General features: G+C 26.9%; 2 protein-coding genes across 4 annotated transcripts in view; one reads left to right on the forward strand and one right to left on the reverse strand.

Annotated features, from left to right (window-relative positions):
- Glcat-p (Glucuronyltransferase P) overlaps window positions 1-24,240 on the reverse strand; it is a 36,741-nt gene extending 12,501 nt beyond the window's left edge. The window contains exon 1 of one of the 2 annotated variants that reach the window (XM_074239338.1): window positions 24,142-24,240. The gene's annotated coding sequence lies outside the window, so the exon portion shown is untranslated. Of the gene's footprint in view, window positions 1-1,116; window positions 1,390-24,141 lie in introns of those variants that run through there. The other variant, XM_074239336.1, reaches the window with a different exon arrangement.
- Alg10 (alpha-1,2-glucosyltransferase Alg10) overlaps window positions 1-27,622 on the forward strand; it is a 73,072-nt gene that overhangs the window by 15,788 nt on the left and 29,662 nt on the right. The window contains exons 4-6 of one of the 2 annotated variants that reach the window (XM_074239333.1): window positions 26,745-26,795; window positions 26,862-27,119; window positions 27,197-27,546. The exons of the other annotated variant lie outside the window; for it this stretch is intronic. Of the exons in view, the coding sequence (XP_074095434.1) occupies window positions 26,745-26,795; window positions 26,862-27,119; window positions 27,197-27,415 (528 nt within the window). The 3' untranslated portion in view covers window positions 27,416-27,546. Of the gene's footprint in view, window positions 1-26,744; window positions 26,796-26,861; window positions 27,120-27,196; window positions 27,547-27,622 lie in introns of those variants that run through there. 2 annotated transcript variants of the gene reach the window in all.

Consider the following 27,622-nt stretch of genomic DNA (forward strand, 5'->3'; position numbering starts at 1 on the left):
CACTCAACGCCAACGCGTAATTGTTTCAATTCATTTTTTTCAACTATCGAGTTTCCTTTAATTATAAACAAACTTTTTTTATTTTTATTTTATTTGATTAAAAAAATTCCAACTTATATTACATAAATTTTTTTACACAATTTTATTTTTAGAAAAGTTTTCTTTTACGTAAAAAACATATGTGAAATTGACATTAAATATTTTTATTGCGAATAAACAAAAATATTTCTTAAAAAAAAAAAAAAAAAAAAAAAAGCCGATGAAATTTAATATTTTACGATGTTACTTTTACGATACAACCGGTAAAAAAACTCGACGCTTTTTTTTGTGAATTTATCATTGAATCGTGATAGAAAAAAAAATATTTTAAATGAAATTTTTTTTTCACAAAGTCGATAATAGACGTGAAAAATTTAATCCATCCATAATTTAATATCGAGTCGGTTATTTTAAAATTCTTAACATTCCTGAAACATGAAATTTTATTGCTCAGTTTGTAAAGAGAATCAGAAATTAACTTTGTATCCACTGAAATTCCTCTGCAAATTTCAAAAGATTATCAAGCATTTACCTTGATATGAATTTATACATATATCTACGCCACGAAATGATATTAGTATCAACAGCGATTATCGGAGTGTCTATTTAATAAATATACAAACACTAATAACTATATTCTCAATGACTTTATAAATTAATCCAACCCAGTTAATTAAAGTATCATCAAATATAAATTAGCATTAAATGTATCTCACAGGAAATTATTAATATCCTCACAATCCGGTGCTATTAATTACCATAATTCATAAAAGATAAACGCTGGTAAATTATAGACGAATAATTTGCTATGAATTGATGACCAATTTAATTAATTAAAAATAATTTATCAAAACTCGAAACAATAGTATCCCGTTTATTGTATTACAACAATAACTAATGAACTCACGATAATAACTAATTAACTTTTCATCATTAAAATCAGCCATCGCTAAAAATTATTTCAATTTAACCGCTTTTATTTTATAAAAAACATACGCGTGTAACAATGTTGTGTTTTTTTTAATTAAACATTTCAACTACCCTAAAATAAGTGATTTTATAAAACGAGTAACTCACTCAAAATAACATTTTAGGGTTTTCATAAACAATTATTTATACCGTTATCGCACAATGTTATGCACTATTGTCCTATATTCTATTTTACTCTTATTTCTCTTTAGTTTTCATGCTCATGTATTTTTTGTTTTTCACTCTCATTTTTATTTTATTTTTTAACATTTATAGCAACGTCGATTTGAAGCGACATTTGGACGACACTGTAAACAATTCTCCAAATGACTAAACACAGGTGTCACTTTGTCGCGAAATTTAAAAACATAAATAACACACTGATAGAACTTTAATAAGTCATAATCGTAACTGTTTATTACATATAAAATTTACAAGTAGTTTATTTTATATTTTACACATTTGCAAACCCTTGGTTTTATTTTTAATTGTCTCTTTGATTAACTTAATTAATTATTTATTTAACTAATAATTTTTTTTTCACAAAAATTCTATTACAATAATTAAAAAAAAAATTTTTTTTTAATTAATTAATTAATTTTAAACCACAAAAGATTTTTTTATTTATTAAAACACGAGTAAAAAAATAAAATAAAAGTGTACATGTAGAAATGCCTGTGTAAGCTCGCAATAACAATAAAGTCTCGAATATAAGTAGTATAAGTAAAGGGTATTTTGTGAGATGAAGCGACGCGAACCGCGCTCACTACTGAATAAGAACCACCACGATCTGGGTGGCGGTGTATGGGTAGTGGGTACTGATGCACCGTCATGTGTAACGCCCCACCATCTAGTACATCTGGCACAGCAACCGCTCAAAACCGTGCACTACTATTATTATTCTTCTTCTTATTATTATTATCATTATTATTATACATATATGTATATGTTGTTAGTAGTAGCATGTAGTAAGTACCGGTTTTTATACCGCGGCAATTGACTTGGGTACGGTCAACGTCACGTGCAGTAATCACGTGGTGCTGACGACCGTCGTGTTCGTGCAAGGATTACTACAACTAGATACAACCCCCGACCACACATCCCGATCTCGTTTAAGCAGTATAATAACAAGACTGCTAGACTTCTAGACTCAGACTCGAAGACTTGAGACCAGACGAGACAAGACTATAGGTGCCATAACTACTTTTCAACATCCGAAATCGTTTCCGAGTCCTTCGTGTCCTTGAGACGTATCAATTGAGAATATAAACTGTTTACCAAATTCCCTTTAAGTTTGTATTGAGCTTTTTTTATGTCTTGAATGAGAAGCTTTTCTTTAAAAATTTAAAAATCGATCTCGGCATTTTTTTAATTCTATACTTTAAAGAGGCGCATTAATTTTTTTATTGAATGAAGAATTTATCATTTTTATCTCTTTAAAAACTTTTTATGATTTTTTGCCAATTAAAAATTGTTGAATTTGATTGTTTTGAAATGAAATTTTTGCTTTAATCTACTTTAAAAAATTATTAATGATCAAAATTAGATTTACCAATTTTTTATGTTTTTTAAACGAAATCATTTGATATAAAAGCGATAATAAAGTTAATTAATAAATTAGCGGTTGTCTCAAGAGACTTATATAAAAAAAAAAATAATTAAACAGCTTTGGTAAGAGGTCAATGCGAAAACCGCCGCCCTGCGGTATTGAGGGACTCTGAAAGCGCACGTGCAGAATCTGTGTCACTTAAATGTTCTATTAGATGGCCCATAAATATTTCAATTTAATTTGATCGGTATTGGTTCAGACATATACTTTGTTAATGTTCTCACCCTTGAGATTCAGCTTCTACACGAAATGGAATATTTAAAAAAGGCCAGGGGACAAACACGATAGAAATGGAACGATAGTACCGGAGAATCTAGGATAAATGAATAATCGTAAATAATAATCTATATAATGCATTACATATATTATAATGCAGACAAAGACACGTAAAATGTAGGTGACCCTGAATAAAATACATCACGCTATCGCTTGCCAACAGTTAGATCTATCTGCAGTGTGCATGTGACCGAGACTCATCGTCGGGGGTTACCATTGTGACTCAAGGGAAAATTGATCTGAAAATGGGGGTCGTACGTGCACGATTATTCTGCTGACTAAGGATATAAGCCACTCGGTCAGACGAAAGTCTATTATTATTCGAAATACAATCGTTAACTTTTGTAAAAAAATTAATCTCTGCTTTTTAAAAAAAAAAAAAAAAAAAAAAAAGGATTATTTATGGCCAGTCTTCTAATTAACCAATCAAGTGACATTTCTTAACCAAGTATTCCAACAACTAGCTTCGTTAAAGTTTTTCCAACACTCGCAGACCGTGACACTATTAAAAAGTTTATGAAATAATATTTTTTTTTTTTTGCTAATTAATAAAATTATAAAACTTTAATTAAATTACCTGAAGTGATTGTCGTATCAGTTACTATAATGAAATAAGTAATCGAAAAACTGGTTCAAGTAAAACTAACAGATAAAGTACTGTAAGTAAATAGACACTAAATAATCAAATAAAAAGCAACCTAGGTGTATTTACTTCCTAATAATAGAAGATTGATTGTACGATAAAGCTGTTTTTTTACGGAAAAAAAAAAAAAAAATTACTAAAAGTTTTATACGATATTGTATCTAATTGTATCCTTATAATATGATGTATAAAGCAGTAAAGCTTATATGCTCGCGTGACTAACTCACCGACTAAAATCTCAAGTTTTTTGAAACATTGATTTTACCAGTCATAAATCCCTGCATCCTTATTTTTTTATCACGCGATGTAACTTTGAACAAGGAGATATCATTCGATAACTTATTGTCTTATTTCCATTTATTCTTTTTACTCTTGTATTACCAAATTATCCTGACATGTTTATATATTTACAGCCGGCTATTCATCACTGTCACTATTTATTATTCAACAACTTTAAATTGCGCTTGGTTTGCTTTATTATATTAACTAAAATAAATGACTAATTAATTTAGTCAATCATCCGTCTTTTTTTTTTATTTTACTTTTCATGTGTCTAACTTTCATGATAAAATCAATTATAATTTATTTTAGTGAAATTTAAATTTTTGATATCTGTCAAACTAATTTAGTTTCTTTGACTTCGTTCTAGAGTCAAATTTAAATTCAATTTCAATTAATATATTATAAATTATAATAAAAACTGTATTGATTAAAAGTATGATACTAAAATTAACAGAAGTTTAATCATTTTAAAGGATTTTTAAATAAATACATTAAATAATTTAAAAATACATTAAAAAATTTTGAGATTTCTGCTAATTTTACTATCATTTAAAAACATTCAAATTTACGAAAAACAAATTAATTAAATAAAAATAAATAAAGCTTAAATATTTCTTTCAAAGTCATTTATAATAATAATAATGATTACCGTAATAGACTATAAACATCAATAAATGTGTACTACCCTCGCATTTACATTTCATAGCATTTTAAAACCATGCATCGAGACATTGAACATGTACGTCTATACAGCTGACTTTCAGATATTATTGATTGCCACGACACCGCATTGGGCTGGTAGGTGTGTATTGTAATATACTCTAACAAAGGCGCTTCTGTATGTAATTAAACGGTGTTATGACTTCCCTTTACCTTCATTATTCCATCGTAAAATCACATGGTGATTCTCATAATACATACCATTTACCTTTGCGTCTCCTATTATATACTATTTTTTATCTATATCAAAGAAAGCACTACCCTCTAACCGACGACTTCCTTTGTGGTCGATAATTACGTTTCGCTATTTCTTTACTTCCATTTGCTTCAAGTTCTTCTCCATATATATATATATATATATATATATATATATATATATATATATATATATATATATATATATATATATATATCTATATAAATACATATGTATTAACAGAGTTCCAACCCTCAACTATCTTTATTCATTTACATTTTTTTCATTTTTTTCATTACCGTTCTTCAACATTCTCTCATTTAAGCTTTTTTTTTCTTTCCAACTCCAACTTCTCAATATCACACCGAATAATCTCATTCCGACATCTGTTGATGTCATGTTTTTTCCTTACATCAAAAAATGTTTTACGCGGAATTATTTTATTCATTCATTCATTCATTCAAAATTTTTTCTTTTTGTTACTTTACAAGTTCTACAGAAATCCGCTTGTTGTAAAGCTTCTCATTTCGAAATTTACATAAAACTTTGCTAAAATAGGATTTATATCTTATCCATTTACTTTGAAAAATAACTATAGTTCAAAATCTCGGATAAATTCGAAAATTAACTGAATCATTCGATAAGTTTAAAAGTTGTGGGTGTTAGAAAAAATTTTTCAATCAAAAAAACCGAAATTTCTTGAAGCCTCAACTAAGCCTTTAACTAAGAATTTTTATTGCTTTTAATAAATTTTATTTGATTGAAAAAAATGAAACTCTTCAAAATTTTTTTCTAGATTGAAGTAAATTTTTTTTCAATGTATAGCTTTAAAATTTTCTCAGAATATAAGACATTCTGACAGATTTTTCTTTCAAATAACTTCCGGATACATTTTACCTCAGTTTTATAAAAATGCATGTGACATATTTTACGCGAATTTATATATTTTTTTTTTTTTAATACTCTGAAAATGTTTGAAAAAATTAAATGTGGTTAAATTTATTTTTATTTAGTGATTATTTAAATCGATATGCAGTTTTCATCACTCTCTTGATGTAACTTTAACTTATTTGCATTGTTGAAAGCAGTAATAAGGGTACAAATTAATAAATGTTTTGCTGTAAACACAAGAAGAAATAATGTGGTTAGAGTATAACGCCTCCAGGAAAATATATATTTGAATTTAGTGCGGTTATAGAGAAGTTGTGCGACAGAGCCAGCGGTAGAACTAACTTTAGAGATCATGATAAGGGTCTTCCATTGGAGATTTTAAACCACCATCGGGTTATATAGAGATATATAGATATATTTTATAGCGGTATGTACTCTATACTTTTGAGGCATACACACCCACACCATAAATGTAGGACTTTTGCTGAAAACTGTGAACGCTCAGGCACTTTGCTAGCTTTTTGCTAGCCTCAGGCTCTCGGTCGCACGTACTAAAGTACAAACCATTACTCTCTATTTTCTGTGTGCAACTCGTTTCCGCCTCTCAACTTCTCGTTTAGGTTTTTTTTTTTGTGACTCTTCAAATTATTATTTGTATATGTTGTTTCAAATTTATCTCATGTTAAAAGGCTTTTATCTCATCCAAAAAGCTTTTTTTCTTCATAACTAAATCTTTGTCATAGACAGTCTCTATGATTATATAGATGCCAGTTAGTAATTTCATTTTTATAAAATATAATTTTATAGAACCGTAATTAAAATTAACATAAAGCTCTTATCCTTTTCTTTCTAATATCATTAATTAAGATACTTGCTTGGTTTTATGAAGCCATCGTGATTTTTTTTACTGTTGCGAAAGAGTTTTTTTAATTTTATCATTTTTAATAAATAACAATTTTCAAATATTCACATTTGATAAAATAGAAAAAATTTATTGACAGTAATTAACGATAAATTACTTCATTTTTCTTGTGCTTGAATAGCTAATTTTTTTATGAAAAGAATTACAAAATAAGTCATTTTTATTATCTTAAAAGCAAAGTAAAATGTGTAGGAAATAAAAGGTAATGTTTAGATCATTAGAAAAATTTTATTCGAGAGATTAAAATTATCTAGATATTTATTTTTATCACGAAGAATAACAGCTTAAATTTAATAAGACTAATTTAGAGTAACTCTTTTCGAGTGAAATTTTGAGCCTCGTTCACTTCAGATCTTAATCAAGTAGGATCCCTATTCAACCTAACCGGAATTAAAAGGCACACTGAGCTTATAAATCTAAAAAAAGACTGAATGATCCTCTTATCAAACTAATGAAGAATGAAATAAAGTATTGATGTAACATTGGTTTAAAATAAAAAAAAAAAAAAAAAAAAAAAAAAAAAAAAAAGCAGATCGAATGTAAAAGAATTGGATCTCCGTATTGAATTGCAAATAACGATTTTTGGACTTTTAACTTGGTACCAAAATATAATGGTATTTTTATTATTGTTTTTATGATGTGAAATATCGATACCGCGTAATTGTAATAAAATCATCCTAAATCATGGATAAATTCAATCACTGTAAATATCCACTCATAATACATAAACGTTATTATATTATCAATAGCATACATAATATGAAACACCTGTCACTACTTGTTGTTGAATAAATTGGATACATGAATACGTTAATTATCTGAATATTGTTGCATGAAATGGCTTAGAGGTTTATTAGCAAAGTGCTGCTTGTAATGTAAGTCGAAAAAGTAATAACAAGGAACTCCGATTTGTGATTGCAAGCCCTTTAGAATCCCCAGACGAGAAAACTCTGTCGTTTGATTGGTTTAGGAAAATAAAGTAGGTTATGCAGGGGTTGACCGTCAGTTTTAAGATTCATTCATTTACATGCATAAGTACGTTGCAAGAACGGAGCTTACATTGTTAACACCGGGTTCGTTGTTGAATCAAGGACTAACCAGCTTACGTAGAAAAATTACATTAACATCTGTTTAAGTTAGAATTGAGGGACTACTAAAATGACGCGGACTTACATTTACTAGTTTGTGATTTTTTTTCATAAAAAAATTTTTCAGGCTAAAAAATTTTTTTAGTAAAACTAAATTTTTTTATTAAAATTTTGAATAATAATCTCTTAATAATACAGATGAAATAAATTTAATTATAACTCGGAGTCATACTCTAACTATTTTTTTCTTCTCTATTCAATATAAACATCATTATTCTTCTCAGGATTAAATATAGATGAAAGGAGATTTTTTTTTCTGATAAAAGAATAACTTTAATAAATTCTTTACAAAGAAATATAAAAATTCTTTATATTAATAATAACAATATAATAAAATAAAATTGAGAAGATGGTAAGCTAAAAAAATAACCAACAGTTGAAATTAATATTCTGTGTCGAGTTGTTACCTCGTGAATATGAATGTAAAGAAAGATATAACTCATAAAATATTGAAAGACTATACAGGAAAGAATAAACCACTTGCTTTCGACACTTATCGTTTATTTTCACCGTTCTATGTGGACAAAAAAAAAAGAGAGATAAAAAAGAAGAGAAAAAATCTCATGCCCGAATTCATGCTGTAAAATCTATACAGTAGATGAACGATTGTGAGAGATAAAATGTAAGGATGGGGAGATCGAAAGGTCGATGATGAAAGCTTTGTCAACGGATGAGAAATGAGAAGCAATCACTCAACTACATCTCACCCTCTGTATATTCTGATAAAAATTCTATATCTTTTTATTTGTTTCTTGGTCTCTTTAATTCAACACTTTATGATTACCTAGAATCTGTTTTGTTATAGAGAATCAAATAGTCTTGTTTATTGTGATGCTCATTTTTAAAAATACTTCATTGATATTTAAAAAAAAAATAAAAATTGATAAAAATTAAAATCTTAATTCAGATAAAATATTTTTCTTTATCGGTTAAATCCATGATATTAAATTAAATTTTTTTGTTCTACTTAAGAAATGAATTAGCATAAATTTTTATCTTGATCCTAACTTTATTTTTCGTTTTTGATTTAATCATAATTTTTATCTCAATTATGTTCTATAATTTAATTCGTGTCACTCAAATTGAATAGGGCTTAGGTTAGTACACGGTTTAGAATTATCATTTGTTCTGCCTTGATGTATGAGAAATCCAATTGAATCCGATTAGAAATAAAATAAGCTAAAAGTTGAATATTTAATTTTTTTTTTTAAATATTTGAAATTTTTTAAAACAAATAAATTATTAAATTATTATAACCACCTGAAAGTCCTGTCCATGGTTACAAAAAATCAAAAGAACATTGTAAATCTTGCAGTTTTGGATTTCTCAAATTTTTTTATCACTCCGAATACAATATGTCTCTTGAACGATAAATACAGAGAATTTTACTGTTATTTAAACGTTTTGACAGTTATTTAATCTAGTAGCGCACTACAAGAAGTTGGTTGACTGAATAGCTTTGGAGAGGCATAGAGTATTTCACATGAGAAATACCATCGACAGGATGATCGCCAAAACTGAACCGAACGAGTGGTACTTTCCGCATTCTCGCGAGCTACTCAACTGAATGCACTAATAGAATGCAGCTCGATAATATATACGGAGAATACTTCAATGCAGTACTTTTGCTTTGATGTTTCATTATTTTCAGTTATTCGTTCTCAGAAGTACATAGTACTGTTCCTTCCTTCCTTCCGGTCGCAAGGTTTAAATATAAGATTTTCTTTTTACTCATGGGCTCACTTCTCGCGACATAACTAATATTTAAAAGCAAATTTTTTAGTATTTTTATTATTTAAAAAGGCTAATTTTTTATTATTCCTTACAAAGTGATTGTAATTAATTACTCAAGGACTGTTACGTATAAAACGCTAACAATATTAAACTCCAAGGTTTTATGTCCTGGAGTTTAATTGAAAATAGCCAAGTTTATGACTTTGTTAGTACTTTGTAGAAAAAATAAATTCCCTTTTATATTTTTATTATTATGCGCACAATAGTTTATTTCTACAAAGTGTATCGTTTTTAAAAAATATCCATTACTTCAAGCTTGGAGAAGTTATGAGATAATAAAATTGTACTGTTAGTATAATGGAAGGTAAAAAAATAAAATAGATTTTTTAGGAATTATTTTTCGATTAAAATGATTTTTCATCATTATTTTTACCAAGTGATAATAATTCTATTATATTTAATATTGAAACTCGAAAATTTTCCACTACATAATAATAGAATCGATCTTAGACGGACTCATATTGGAAGTCAGTAAAATATTATATTACTAAAGGTGAAATTTAATAGTTTTGATCGTAAAGCTTCACGATTAAAAAAAAACTATTTTATAAATTTGAAATCTTTTTAAATTTGATTGGTATCTTTATAATATTACTTTAATGATATCTGATCATAGAAAAACATTCGTAGCTTCAAAGAGCAGTGAAGTGATAAGAAACGCGTTAAAAAGATTTAAATATTTTTTTTCATCTCAATAATACAAAAGTTCATAATTTAAAAATTAAAAAGTTGAATATTGTGGAAAAAAGAAGATCAGTAAAAAGTAACAGCAATTTTATTCAATCAAGTATTTATATTATTAAAAAATGAGAAAATATGAATTCGACGTATCGCTTTTAAAATTTTTCAACACTCAATAAAACTTTTTTTTTTTTTGTTTTGCAACTTTTTATAGAACATCAGCGTTCAAACGTATTTACAACTTTGATGTTCATATAAAAAAGTCCACTTTACCGATATTAGTTTTAAAGTTATTTACATTTTTATGTATAAAAAACCTGCTTTAAATGTAAAATTGCCGCTTCAAATCAATGATTTTTCACCAATAGTTAAATTGCTTTTTTTTTAATTAAATATCAATCAGCTAACATCGTTTGTAAATGTTAATTAATATTGAAAACCAGGTTAAATTATATCAAATAAATATTTACTCTATATCCATCATATTATGATTACTCAATATAAATACCAGCAAATTATTGTGCCTCGTGCATAATGTTTTTAATACAAACAGATCTGCAGTAATTAATGTACAGTTTAAAAACTTTTCCTGACATGAGACATGAATGAATTGGTATAATTTCCGAGACTGGTATCAGCAAGATACGAACGGCCATAAAAAACGGTTGTAGCCATTGATCCAGGAATGCACCACACGCTGCATGAAAGTTAAAAAAAAAAGTATTAAAGTACAAGATAAACATTTGTGCACGTATACCCAAAACTACCGCAACGAATAAAATATTGCTGCTGCAAAAAATTGTTGAAATTAGCACTTTTACAGTTATTGTTGTGCATTAATTTACGCTTCAGATATCTAATAATCCCATCAGTATTTAGCCAGAAATAAACAGTAAAATTATTTTCATCATGAAACTTTAGTTATGACGATGTTAGTAGAAAATTATAAACCTGAAGAAGTCATAAATTATTATGAAACGTCACGTAATAATAAGCTGTAGTAACTGAATCATTTTAACATTAATTTAGCGTGCGAACAATGAAATTGTGATACTTCACGTAGACATTTCATTTTGGTATCATATTAACTGCTAAAATTAACGCTAAATAAACTTAATTAATATTGCTTATCACTTCCAAATAATTTATTCATTTATTTATTTATTTATAACGACACAAAAAATTTATTATTTGCCTGCCTAAGACTTTTCTTCCAATAAATACTCCATAAAAATTTTTTAGATAAATAAATTCACGATTAAAGCACGACAAACAGTAGAAAAAAAAATAATTAAAATGATTTATGGCGTAGTTTTGATGCTTTAAGTTTTACCCAAATTTTTCTTTTCATATCAGCAGTTTATATTGATGTCAGATATTTATTTTACGACTAAAAAAAAGTCGAGGTATCAAAAAAATCAAATAAAAGCGGATGAGCTTTTTTTTCTCTTTTCTTCTGGTTCACTTTGACTGCTACCATCATTTATTTAAATATTGTACTAAGTAATTAACAGCGCTATCATTTGCGATGATAGTTGAAAATAAACTCATTTAATATATTATTAATCCATCAGCGTATATAACTTAACAACGATTTTATTTCCCGGGAAAAAAAGATCTTAAATTAGAAGTAATTAACACAGATATCATGTGAGTGCATTAAATATGTATTATCTTGAATCTAGCCTGTATAGCGGTCTTAAAATGTATCTAGTTTCGTGACTATTATCTTTGCGAACATTACCATGATAAAAAAAAAAAAAAAAACGTTAGTAACATTGTTACTACACAAAGTTTATATAGCGGGTAGAGTTGTGTTGTTATAGCGAGCGCTATTCTGTTAGTTTTACAATTCTTGTCACGTTTTAGCAAATCCTAACGAAACATTGAAAACATGGGGTGCATTCGTACTTGATTGGTTTGGTTCTAAAGCGTAATGCTGTATTTGCTATACAGTGCATAGTTAATACAAACCCATTTACATTGCACAGTGTTTTGTTTTCTCCATTACTCCGTGGATATTTTAGATAGCTATTATGTAGAAAGCTATAAAAGTTAAGCTGACGGTATAAACTCTGATACACGAGTTTAGTTAAGATAGGATTTAAGGTGGTGGCATTCGTATAAAAAATCGATGTTCAAGCAAAAGAGCTCGCTGCTGCTGCTGCTGCTGCTGCTGCTGCTGCTGCTGTCGCTGCTGTAGATTTTTTATGTTTATATATAACGCGAAAGCGCAATATCACTGCGATACCGCAAGGAGAAACGACACGTGGCCGAATGCTCCCGAGATATAACGGCATTTTTATTGAATTAAAATGTCGAACTTTATAGAAGTCAACTTTAAAATTTTGGAAAAAGTTTCTGAATTGTCAACTTGATTTTTTCATATTTATTTTATATTATTATTATCATATTTATTGATTATTCATGAATAAAATTAATTTTTTCTTTTTAGCGATATCAAAAAAAAATTTTACTAGAAAAATTTTTATCGCTAAAGTCAGTAAAATGTAATTAAATTTTTTTAAACAAAAAATATTGAAAATAATATAAAGAACTAACACAAAAAAAATTTTTTTTTTAAATTTAATGAATATTTTTTATTAAAAAAATATTTTTTAATAAATATCTTTGCTTATGTAACAAGTGAGCTCTTTTTCCATTTATTCGATTCACCGTATTTATAAAAGACAGAAAGCGGGTGTAAGGGTGGAAGGATTTTTTGTAGAAATACCAAACTAGAAAATTTACATCCACATATAAGTTCATACTATGAAAATGTAATAAGAATGTAACAATACCTACGATGTAGAATATACATACTCTTTTTATCAGCTACAATTTTTTTCAATTTATTTGGATTTTATTTTGGGCGTATAGAAGTTCTATTGAAAAAGATGTAGGTAGCATGTTCTCGATATAGAATTTATTGACGTAATTCTTTGCACCATTTCTCCGTTTTGCATATATATATATATATATATATATATATATATATATATATATATATATATATATATATATATATATATATATATATATATATATATATTGTAAGTATATCTTCATTCATGTAGATATATATCTATGTATATTTTGTAACTTCAAAGTACTTTTTCTCAAGGATACGACGCTGATAATTTTTTTTTGTAGAGTGCAGACGAAATCAACGAGACATTTTCCAGATTACTTCGTGAGCTTTTTATATATAATATAAATATAAATATAAATATATATATATATATATATATATATATATATATATATATATATATATATATGTTTGTCTATTGGATGTTTTGGGGACAGTAGATAGAAACCTGTTTAAATAGTGGAAAACATCAATATAGATTAAATTACATTAATATTTCTGTGAACTATAATTTTTTTTTTAACTTTTCACACAATTTTTTATCGACTGTATGATATGAGACCAGTTATGTAATAGATGTTTCGAGGACCTATAACTTTGTTCAAGTATCGACTACTATGGGGACAGCTATACTGAACATATCAATATAGTCTATATTTTAAGGACATTTGTCTGGTGACTGTTTTGAAAATGCTAATGCTCTGATTTTTTCAATTTTCTGTACATATTTAGAGTAATTATTGCTCATATAATTTATAAAATTGGTAGTTTTAAACACAAGTTACTATTTTTTTTCTTTTTTATAAAAATGAGAGATAATCTAAGATATCTAAGAACAATGTATGTCTGGTTATCTAATACTTCAAAGCACTCATAAATGTTTCAAGGAAATAAATTATGCTTTAAACGTCAATCGAATTATATTACATACAAAAGAATATTTAATTGATTCAAACGAAAAATAATTGAATTACATCAAATCATTGAATTAAGATAATAATCTTGAAGAATTTATTAATTTAAATGAAAACAGAAAATTTTGGATTCAACTAAAATTTACTTGAGTCACAAAACATTTCCAAATTCAAAAATTTGTCTACTTCAATCAAGACAATGAAATTCTTCAAAATAATTTTTTTAATTAAAGGAATGTATATTTTATATATTGTATATTTTTCCGAAAATGGGTAAAAAAAAAACAAATGTCTGGCAGAGACCTCATACCAAACGTTGTAAGTACAAACCAATGTCTTCATAATGACTGTTCCATAGAATGAAAATGTCTCCATAGTTTTCTAATGTCCTCATAGTATACAAACAGTAAAATTTACAGATTACCGTATATTTCACCGCTTGTATACCAATGTCCTCATAACGACTGTTCCATAGAATGAAAATGTCTCCATAGTTGTCGGATGTCCTCATAGTATACAAACAGTAAAATTTACAAATTACCGTATATTTCACCGGTTATATACTATGAGGACATCAGACAACTGTGGAGACATTTTCATTTTATGGAACAGTCATTATGAGGACATTAGTTTAATTTACTGAACGTATTAATATAGTCTATACTTTGAGGACATTTGTATGGTCACTACTTTGAAAATGCTTGTATTCTGATTTTTTCAATTTCTACGTACATATTTATAGCAATTACTTCTCATATAATTCATAAAATCGATGGTTTTAAACATAAGTTACTATTTTTTTTTTGTCTTTTTTATAAAAATGAGAGATAATCTAAGAAAGTTAAGAAAATGTATGCATACCTAATACTTCACATCAATCATGAATGTATCAGGGAAAATAAATTATTCCTTAAGCGACAAAAATCATATTACATACAAAAGAATGTTTAATTGCCTCAAGCGAAAAATTATTGAATTCAGATAACAATTCTAAAGAGTTTATTGATTTGAATGAAGACAAAAATTCTTAATTCAACTAAAATTGACTTGAGTTACAAAACATTTCCAAGTTAAAAAATTTATCTACTTCAATCAAGACAATGAAATTCTTCAAAATGATTTTTTTAATTAACGAAATTTTTTTTTTTTTCAACCAAGTTCATATTTTTTTTTTTAAAATTCAATTTAATTTTAAACAAGTGATAAAGTACTATTCGCGGGTTTTATGTTATTTTCCTCATTTTTGTATATTTTTCCGAAAATGGGTAAAGAAAAAAACAAATGTCTGGCAGAAACCCCATACCAAACGTTGCAAGTATAAACCAATGTCCTCATAATGACTGTTCCATAGAATGAAAATGTCTCCATAGTTTTCTAATGTCCTCATAGTATACAAACAGTAAAATTTACAGATTACAGTATATTTCACCGCTTGTATACCAATGTCCTCATAATGACTGTTCCATAGAATGAAAATGTCTCCATAGTTGTCTGATGTTCTCATAGTATACAAACGATAAAATGTACAGATTACCGTATGTTTCATCGCTTGTGTACAATGAGGAGATCAGACAACTATGGAGATATTTTTTTCTATGGTACAGTCATTATGAGGATATTGGTTTGTACTTGTAACGGTTTGTATGAAAACTTTGAAAGAAATTTTTGTTTTTACTTCATGTCTAATAAAATACACTCTCCAAGTATAGATGAGGGAAATTTTGTGTAACTTATGTAGATAAGAAAATATCTCTCAAAGTTCTCATACGATCTGTTAGAAGAACAAACCGATATAAATATTTGTAATTTTTCCTTTCAGCTTAATAGTTTTTTAATAATTATTTGTCATCGATTTTGTGGAAATTACTACACACATTTTAAAATGATTAATTTCTAATAATAATAGCATTTATTTTTATATCAATTTATGAAATTAATAAACACGATCGTTTTTTAAATTAATCAAATGAACAAAAATTTTTTTGAATCGTTGATATTTAATCTTCGTAATCGATTCAAAACGTGGCCAATAAATTTTATTTGTTTGTTGTCAATTCTAATATTGACCGTGTTTACAATTTGCTGTAATCAGTCGACAAAACTTAAAAAAATGTCATGAACAATCATTATAACCAAACATACTTTATAAATGACGAACAAAATAAATTAATCGTAACAACTTTTAAGAATCATTACGTGTTTTTACCTTGTATTTAATACCTTCGACTAATCAACGTCTGTCCTTAAATCATACTTTTGGTGATTAAATATTATGGGGACACTGTCCCGGTTTACACCTATCAGTAATGCTGTCCTTAATTAAACCTTTATATTGACGGTGTATACTTTGAAGACAGTCCTCGAAGTATACAAAATATGAAAAGAATTATGAGGACTGTCTTCAAAATAGCCATATGTCCTCAAATAATACTTTATATAAGATAAAATGGTCTTATAATAACCAATAGACAAATATATATATATATATATATATATATATATATATATATATATATATATATATATTAAGCAGAGGTCAAAGTCAAAGACTTGTACAAAGTAATCCAATAAGTTGTCTAGTAAGCGTTTCGTTCTTTGAGTGAATGAAAAACTTAAATTATTCGGATGTAATGTGTTACAATAGAGTTGAATTTGGGAAGGTTGTTTTTCGATCTCTTCCCTTTAACATTTTCATTATAAATTCTCTTATTTCCTTTGACATTTCGTTACCTTCTTTTATTACATTTTCATCATCCAATGTCTATTTTACCTGATGCAAAATTAAAATCCCCTACGTCTGCTTGGAGATTAAAAAAACAATAAAGTTAAAAAAAAAAAAAAAATGACAATTTTAACTCTCACTATTTTTATTTAATGAATTTCGTCGACAAGAGAATATTTTTCACGTGTATGCTTCGACGCCTCCTGAAATGTCTGCGTGTTCATTTACATTCTCTACTGTACAATACGCAGCTATAAGTGTGTATGCGCGTGTAGTGTAACTACATATGAAGAGATATAGAGCTAAATATGAGATTATTATTTGATAAGAACGAGTTTTACTCATTTTTTCTCAAATCTTCTCTCATTTAATTATGTTTAATATTTATTTTTCTTAATTAAAGAAAATGTTGAGGATAAAAAATGAATATCTGCGTGGTAACGGATGTGTCTTCTTTAGTGGCGTAGATATATAGAATTTGCAGACGGCAGATTATCAAGTTTAAATGTTAGCAAAGGAATTTTACTCGTTGATATATATATATATATATATATATATATATATATATATATATATATATATATATATATATATATATATAGTAAAACGGGTTGTAAATTGTTTTGGATGACTTTAGAGTCTATGAGCTATCACACGAGGTTGTAGAAAGTATTATATGGCGAAAATCCTTAGTGATTAATGCATCAAGAATTCCATCTTCTGGTTTAATGAAAATATTTTGGTCTTTCTCATCTGCATTAGTTTAAGTGCATCATTAATTTTACAGGTAAATAAGAGCTATAAATTTCATCCAATTATTTTGTGTGTGTTTGCTTTAATTAAGATTCTAAATTAACAAAATATTTCTGACTTAAAGTCTGTTTAGATAGAGATTTAAATTAAGTTTGTTTAATTTAAAAATAATTATATACTGTAAAAATCTATTTGAAATCTACTTAAAAATTTTTTTAAAATTATTTATAAATTTGAAAATCTCTACCTAAGTATTTTATGAATTCAAAACAAGTAACAACAATTTTTTTTATTATTATTCAATAAAAAAAAAAAAAACATTCACTTCATCGAGTGAATTCCATTAATAAAATAAATTAAATCTGTCTTGAAGTGAATTAAACTCCCGAAGAAAGTAAATCAATTGAAAATCATCCACTCTGCATTCACTCCATGAATTTTAAAAAGTGTAAACTTTCCGCATATTAGATTAATTTTTTTGGAATGTTAAAAAGTTAAAAAACTGTTAAATTTTTTGAATACTTTAAAAATTTCAAATTTATTTCAAGACAGAGTTCTTTGATTATTTTATAGATTTTTTGGTTTTTATTTTAAAGTTAAGTTTGAAGTTTTTTAGCACAATTTTCAATTTTTAATTGAGAACACAATTGTCCATACTTTTTTTAAATAAAGAAAAAATATTCTAATTTTATTGCAATTACTTCAACCAAGAAGATTTCTTTAAATTATGCATCATTTTCATTGAAATGAAAATATTTAACTTCAATTGCACACTTATAGAACTCATACTTACAAATTTATAGAGATGAAAAAAATAGAATCATTTAAATTGTCGAGAAAATATAATTGCATAATTTTCCGATTAAATTAGTCTTCAAGCGACAATTCCAACTCTATCTTGCTTTTATTAAAAAAGTCTATAATATTTATAATATCCTACTCTTCTTTTAAAATAAACTAAATATAAAAAGCTATAAACTTAAGTAGTATTAAAATTCTTAATCTTAAAATCCAAATATACACAAAATAAACCGATACTTTAAAGATTATTCGTCAGTAGATTTGCGAAAATGAAAATTAAAAAAAAAAGTAAATAAATAAATAGAAAGTTAGTTTATAGAAGTGCAATTCAACGTTCAATCTCGGTGGTTATACGAGCAGACGAACTCAATACCCCATCCGCGTCTACCATTTCGAAACTTTGCTTGTTAACTATAGGGATATATCCCTACCCTTATAGTTCTTTCAACTTCCACCCCGGTTAATCCTCTACCCTCTACCTCTATCCTTGTATCACTGTCCAAGTTTCTTCGAATTAGAGTAGAAAAGTACAAAAAAGGAAGTAACGTTAAGACCGAGAGTGAGCAAAGAGCCAATTTATGGCACTTATTTTTTATTTTATTCTTCGAACTTTTTTATTTAATACTTTTCTCACGGAAGCTAAATTACACAAAGCTATAAATAAACTTGACTTATCGTTTATTAATTAATCTTTTTCACTGAGGGAAAATTATACAAAGTACACACTATATATTTATAAATATATTTTCAAGGATTATGTTTATGATTTATGTATATAACGGGTTTCTCGTCTATTATTCTCTCTTTCTCTGCTCTCTATTGTATAAACTGCTTACTTCTCGGTACATAGAGAATGCTTAGGAGCTTTCGTCTATTAATATATATACAATAAGTACACGAGCGTGCATGAGACATACCAAACTCATCTTTCTTATTTTATTTTATTTTTTCTTTTCCTTTGCTTCTCTTCCTCATCTCTACTTATTTTCAGCAAACTCTAAAAGTTGTAACTTTATCATTAATTTCAATTTTAGTATTCTACTTTGTAATTTGCACTTTTGCTCACTCACAAATTTTACAAATTTCAAATTTTTTTTTTTTTAAATTCATAAAAAAACAAACAAACGTATAATTTGATAGTAAAAATTGAATTTTTTATGGAATATCGCATATCCATCGAATTTCCATTACTTCGCATAGAATTCAAAATAATAGCGCGATTTAATTTACCAACAAGTACGCTGGTAAGCAAATATTTGATTGTGTCGTACGTGATTACCCGTATTGAAGTAGTTATACATCGTCCGGCAAATAAACATTTCAACCCTTGCGGTATATTTTTTTTTATTTACATCCAACTATAATAATGCTCTTTAATTAATTGTTATTTTCCAATTCACGTAATTGAAAACCGATTAAACGTACAAAATGTTACCCCGTTATTGAGTGAATTCAATTTCACTCTATAAAAAAACACCCGATAAATAAAATAACATTTTGGTACTCAGATCTGTACAAACCGTCCAATAAAATACGAGAATAAAAATTAAATATTGTATGTTAATCTTTAAAGTATTTAACAGATTAATAAATATAAACATTTACATAAAAATATAAAGTACTTCAAATAATCGGATAGACGTGGCAATATTTGCGCTCAACTCACATTCCATTCGATATTTCCCAAAGGATAAATGTTTAATATGGATAGCTGCGTTTCAGCCATACGTATCTACATTCTCTGAGAGTTATTAAAGAAAGATTTGCTGCATATAAATACATTTATAAATATGTAATTTTGTAAAATTTATAGATAGACAAATATAATTAATTTTTTTTTACGTTTTCTATGAAAGTATTTTAGTTTATTATGTTTTAAAATGTCTCTTAAAAAATTAGTTCGATGAAAAAATTTTTAGAGGACGCTCAAGATCTTAACGACTTTCTACTTTCAAAGTTAAGTACTTAAAATATTTTCGAGTGAGTTCTGAATATGAATATCAACGAATTTTTTCATTAAAAAAAATTAACTGATATGGCTCAATATATCCTGATATTTTGAAAGGAGACGAATATCAATATTTTCAGTTATTTTAAAGTACAGGGGTTGCGAGCTAAAAGAATAATTCTTCATTTTGAGCCGGGTTGATGGCCCAGTGGGCTTAAGCGTAAGACTTTAACTTCTCGAGCTTAATCATTGGCAAGGCGTGGGTTCGAACCCCGTACTCGACACTAGTGATAGCTGGGTAAAATTTTTCACAAAGCGAAAAGCTTATCAGCCTCGGAGAGTCTGCCTGACGTCGAGTTCACAAAAACACTATCCCCACAGAAGTCGTTAATGATTCTTAGCTTGACAGTTAAAAATTAGCTTTAACCAGCAGTGGAAAAGAAGAATATATTTTTTATGTACCTACACTTATCAGATGTTATTTGTGTTATCTTCCGAGTAACCATAAGTAGAATAAATCGGGATTATCGGGAATTATTGGGGAATTTTAGCTGCGGAGGCTTATAGAAAATATCAGAGGATTGTTTTTAAGGGAGAGATCCGATTTGATCTTGTTGGAAAGTGAAATTTGAGTTGTAATGTTTGCTCAATCTATTGAAGCAAGATAATTTCCTATCAATGCTAATTAGCTGGTGGAAACTAATCGATTTGTCCTAGAGGAAAAGACTGGCGTGTTTTCTCGTAATATTTTACTTTTTTTTCCTTAAATTAATTCTGTAACACAAAATGTCGGAGAGAAAAGTAACTAATAGTGTCAATAGTAACCAAAACCCTTTTTTTTATTTAATAAAAATCTTAATTAATTAAAATAACAAACAATACTGATTAGTAGAAGATTTGATCACTGGTTTTATTTGAAAATTTTTTATTATTTTAATTTTTTTCTTAATTAATTCAAAGTTGAAAATTCTCTCTTGAATAAAAAAGATATTCATTATTTTACGTCTTTTAAATATGACAAAAAAAGATTATCACGATAAATTGAGAGCAAGAAAAAATTTCATGTAAAATTAAAAAGCTTTTTTGTTCATATTAGAAATTTTTAAAAGGGTTCATTGTGCAAGTAAAAATAAATGAAGCGTAATTAAAAAAAAAAAAAATGAACAAATTTTTAATTAAATCAAGAATAGAAAAAAATTCATTTGCAAAAGGTTATGAAAAATTTAGTTTGTTAAATTATAAATAAATTCGAACTGTGTATTGAATTTTTTCAAATGAGTTCGTAAGCTCTGACCAACGCATAAAGCTTGTAACAATTTTGACGTAATTAGTCTACGTAATTAACTGATTTATATTCACTGATTACACGTCAAATTTATCAAAAAATAATTAAACTCGTGATTTTCATTGAACTTGTAATTAAAATTTTGGATTTTATTTTTTTTCATAATTTAAACAATAACTGGCGAGTGAATTGAATTTTAATTTTTAGTTGGTTTGAATGAAAAAAATGGAATAATTACGCGTTCTTTCTTTCCCTTTTAAATAATGGAATAATTATAATTCATTTTAATCAATTTATGAAGCAATGATCAGTGTCAATAATAAATTAATGACGATTCAAGAGTTGAATATTAAATTTGAATTTACAACATTGTATGAAACAAATTTATCATTAAATACGCTTAAAGATAATTATAAAAAAAATTAATTGATAATTCATTACACATGATTAATGCACAATCCTATAATTTTAATTTATTAATTATTTCCCAGCGTTCATTGTTCAATCGATTAACTTTCTGTTTGTTTAAATTGAAATTGAATTTTTTTTACCATCGAGTTTTTGAAAATCAATAATCAACTCGATGATAATAACAATAATCAACAGTAATAATAATAATAATAAATATAAATGGATGAAATGTATGATGTATAAAAAAGAAAGAAATATCGAGAGACTCTTGATAGTTGTAAAGGTATAAAGTAGAAAATGTTATCGAACGCAAGGGAACGAACTAAAGAGTCACGAGAGGCTTGCTACTGAAAAGTGCGAGTGTCTTTGAGAGTCATCTGCCAGAGTAAGTCTTGAGACGAAAGAGTTGAAATAAAACTAAAAATGTAAAAAAAAAATATGTAGAAAGTAAGAAGACGTATGTCTATTATTACAGTCATTATTATTCTGGGAAATGACTGGAGTAAGAGTAGCAACTAGATATGAGATAGAATGCGTTCTACAGTGCGTCACATTGCCAATAGTAAGCTGATCAACGTAAGCCGATCTAAGAGGATTTGATCTACCCATGGTAGAATATTAAGGATTGACATTAATGGTATTAGATTACAGTCAAATGTCAACTCTTACATCGACTATTAGCTAAATAAATTTTTCGACGTCATTTAAATAAATTACGCAACGAATAGTTTGTTTATTATTTTATTATTGTGGTGGAAAAATCATTAAACATCAATGCATGCTTCAATGTTTTCTTAATAGTTTTAAGAAAACATTTTTTTTTTATTTTTGTAGTTTAAAAGTAGGTTTCGCGAAGAAAGTATGGCTAAACGCTGGATTTTGTGGAGCGAAAAAACTTGAAATTAAAATAAAAGAAAAACTTGAAGAATTTTATTCTGATATTCACTGTTCAGTAAACTGCGAACTTTAATATTTTATAAATATTTTCAGCTTAGAAACTTGGTCGTTATATAAAATAAGGTGATATCAAAACAATATTATTGATCTTTGAAAAATAAAACATTGACATAACAATCGTTCAAACACTAGAGACAATGATGTTTGCTAAATAAATTTTCATTTAAAAGTTAAACATAAATTTACAAATAGTATTTGCTTGTTTACTGTAATAAATTTTTATTTGTCTCGACTTAAAAAGTTCATCGTTTCAATTTAATTAGATATATCGCGTCCCACATATAAAACTATAATACTAATTGAAATTATATTTCAGACAAAATTAACAAATTTAGCTTTTTTTTTTATAGTAAAAATAAAAAAAAAAGTATATTTATTGTTATTGTCAAAATTATGAGCAAAAATTCACTTTACATCCCCGAGAATTTCATAACGTAAATGAAATGTCGAAATAAAAAATTAATGATAAAAAACGCACCTGTTATTTGACGTAGATATATAAACGTCCATAAATAGATCAAGTAAATAAATTATTTGGGTAATTTAATGGCTAATATATTTGGCAAGTAATTACCGTAGTGAACAACGCTGAGACTACGAAATGACGTTAGAGGTTATCGCACGAAGTAAACATTAATCAGTCAGAGAGAGTCTAGTTCATTCGGGTGAACAACATTGAGCAGTAAATAAGCCATAGAATTATAAGTAAGAAATAATAATAATAATAATAATAATAATAATAATAATAATAATAATAATAATAATAATAATAATAATAATAATAATAATAATAATAATAATAATAATAATAATAATAATAATAATAATAATAATAATAATAATAATAATAATAATAATAATAATAATAATAGTTGAACATACAAATATAGTAGAACTACTAATATAAGATTTAACGTCGAAAGTACATAACTGGTAACCAGGGTGCAAAGCCAGTAGAACTTGCAAATGTGCACCACCACCCTCTTTCCTTTTAATATCCTAGTCAGGATTCAGGACGTACGGTAGCACAAAGTAAAGGAGAAAGGAGTTATACATAGTCAAAATTCTCAAGTAGTATTAGTACCGGTACAAGAAGAGGAAGTGCAAGTGGAAGCTAAAGTTGAAGTGGGAGGGAGGGAGAGAGAAAGAGAGGGGGGTGGGGATGAGAATGAGAAGAAGGGTGGTGGTGGTGGATAGAACCGCAAGCTCCTAACAGTGCGAGGACGATCGAACGTGTGCCATTGACTATCGGTGCGGGGGGGGGGGGCTGTGATGTGCCGCTGCCGCTAGTACTACTGCAGTACTTACCATAGTAATGAGTGAGAGGTGTCAGCCAATTTCTGGGGATGACACGAGAGCGCAACAGCCTGATGTAGATCAGACTATGTACAAAAACCACCTCTATGTATCTTAATGTTTAGATGTATGTGTACTAGATACTTATGTGCTTTGGAAGGAAGAGAATAAGGACAGAACCGCGTCACTACGGGCTGCTAGGCCGAAACTGCTAAAATGATACCATGTTAGCTCTTATAACCTTCCTTTCCTGGTTGCAGAGTCACTAGTTCTGCGCATGATTATATACCCATCCCTCTTTTTATATAAATACACACAGAAAAAAAAATTTATTTGAATCAAGTAGATAATTTTGAAGAAGTTCATTTTTTTTATTTGACTAGAAAAATTCTTAAACAAGAGATTTTTCTTAGTTAGAGTAAAATTTACTTGATTCATGAATTTTTCGTCTTGATTCAAGATAATTAAATTTTTTAAATTGAAAAATTATTTTCTTGGTTCAAAATTTTTTCATTTGATTCAAATCAATTCTTTTTTTCTGTTCATGTATTTTATTTTTCATTGTATGTTATTTTGGTTTGGACAGCAAAGGACAAGATCCTGAAACTACTCGCGACTGTATAATTGCATAAGACGCTAGATTTGTGAGCCATAAGAATACCATTTTTATAAAAATTAAGTTTCAAAATAATTATTCAAACTTTTCGCTACTTGTAGGGAGTTTGAAAAGTAAATTTAAAAGAATTTGATAATTGACGGTTCAACAGAAGATTTGGAGATTATTTTTTGAATTCAGACAAAATCTCAAGATTGCACACTTATCGGTTTTGATTGAAAAATTGTGTCAAGCGCGAGCTCTGTCGTTCAGTGGAACAAACAGTAGATTGAGTAGCCTGTGGTCGGACAGTAGTAGAATTTAGAGTCAGCAGAAAACAACTTTATCGTCGAACAGTGCCTCAGTTAGCACGAATGAAATTAAGTTTTGACGTAAAATGGATTTTCAAACTGTCTGTTAATTTTTTTTTTGCTCCCTTGACTATTTTAAAAATTATTTTATTCCATTATGAAGATAGATGTTGAATAAAATATGTAGTATGTATCAAATTAATTGTGAGGTTGTTAGAAATTATTAAATAACAGGATAATATTTCATTTTTATTTATTTGATAAATGTAATATGTAAAATTAATGAAATTAAAATAATGTGTACTTCAAATTTTGTCAAGTTCTAGCAGATAGATTTCACTAATTTCATAAAAAGTAAAATATTCTGCAACCACGCACAAAGTACGTTCCAAAATTGTTTCTTTTAATTTTAAATGTACAACAAAATTTTTTTTAAATTCCGAAAATCATTTACAATCAAATTGGTCACTTGGATTTTTTTTTTAAATTTTACATCTTTTTGTAAAGGAAAAAAAAATATTTTCAAAGTATTTAAAAATTTCAAAGTATCACCTTAAAAATATCGAGGCAATTTCCTAACTAGAACATTGATAGATTTTGTATAACTTTATAAAAACTGAAATTTTTATCAAGTATAATTATAAAAACATGAAATTCCAAGTTAAGATAACAACAAAAATATTTTCTTAACAGTTCTTTTAAAAATTTAACGAGTTAATTATCTTAACACGGCATTGAATTCTCAGCAGTAATTCTCACACCGAGAATACTAATTAACCTACTTACTCATTCATTTTTTTTTTATGATATAAAAAAATCAAATGCAGAAAATACTCTTTTATATCCGCAACTGTTAAGATAGTGCATCATCATAAGAACACCTTATCAAATTTTATTTTATATTTCTATGGATTTCATTAATATACATAAGTTACCGCTGTTATCAATATCGGTGAGCTGTATTAGTTTGAAACAATAAAAACGAACGCTTATCACGGCAAAACCTTGCAAGTATTCTGACACGTTGAACAATTCAATAGTATGTCAGTGATTGATATCAGCACGTCAAAGTAATATTGAAGCAGACACTTTTTTTCAAGAGCATTTTGATATTAACAAAGTAATTTTTATTTAAATGTAAGATATTTAAATTTATTTAATTATTTTTTCCCGAATAATAGATAACTGTAATTATTTTTGATAAAAATTTAATAATACTTAATAATATTCATTCAATCAATTGGTTCTTTAAGTAATTAATATTAATTAAATAGACTAATTGAAAGATTAGCGTAATGATAAAATTTACGATAAAAAATTTTATGTGAATAATCTTAAAATTCTTGATAGTTATTTACATAAAACACGTGTTCGGTATCAAGACTTAAATGTCTATTAAAATGTAATTAAATTTTTATTGTACATATTTTTTAACATTCTGCTATGAAAAATAAACGATTTAAAAAAATATTTTCTTTAGTGAAAAAAATTATTCTTCTTACAAAAGATTTTTGTTTATAAATATAAATATATATTTTTCTATAAATGTTTTCATAAATATTAAAATTTATATTTCTTATTGTCATTATAATTTCAAAAAAAAAAAAATTATTTTATTAATTACTAGAAAACATTAGTCACTAAGTGTTAGAGTAAATTGATTTGATTAATCTTATCTAATAATAATATTTTTCTGTTTATCATCGAAGAGCATCATGGCCTGCTGTCCGACAATTTCATTCATAAAAATCTTACAATTTGTAAGTTAAAAATAAAATTGACTTAAAATACTAATTGAATTATCAAATTAAAAATAAAAATTGCAGATAGTTGTCTGTTGTATATTCGGCCTCGATATACGGGGTAAAGCATATTCAGATTCTTCAAAAAATGAAACTCTTTTAAACGAATTAGTGGATAAAATACCAGAAAATAACATAACGATTCCACTTTTAAACATAAAATTAAATGCTGAATCAATTCCGACAGAATACATTTCGACTGGCACAGTAGTAGCATATTTTATTATTATTTTCGTATCATTCATAAGTGGTTTGTTCGGATCCCCGCTAACTAAGCTTCCTGTAAGTATTTGTGAAGTCATCAAATTATCTGAGCTAGTAAAATTAAACTTGAACCTGTAATAAAAATTTATTTACAGAATGTTACTTTTTGCGCACTCGGAGCTTTTCTTTTCGTTACATCAGGATCACTGCTTATCAAAGATTATCAAAGCATAAGTTTCGAAAGCATTAAACAAATAGATTTAAAAGATCTATTTCAAAATTTGCGTAATCTAAATCTTGCGAGAGGGCCTCTATGTATTTTTGAAGCTGCCTTACTTCTTCTTGATGCTCTTTGCAGTTTTCTACCTTGTTAATTAACATAATTTTATTAATTAATTGTATTTAGATTTTATAAAAATAAATTTTTTTCTTATTTCTTAAAAAATATTTATTAAAATTTTATGAATTAAATAATTGTCTTCAAATAAATTAAATTATTAAGCGACGTAATTTTTGATTGATAATTGACTACATTCAAAGTAATTAAATTAATTTTATTAATCTCTATTTAAACACAATAC

Source organism: Cotesia typhae, unplaced genomic scaffold (genome assembly GCF_013202065.1).
Source record: "Cotesia typhae breed Kobodo isofemale line unplaced genomic scaffold, CoteBio_Ctyphae contig_23, whole genome shotgun sequence".
NCBI classification, from domain to species: Eukaryota; Metazoa; Arthropoda; class Insecta; order Hymenoptera; family Braconidae; genus Cotesia; species Cotesia typhae.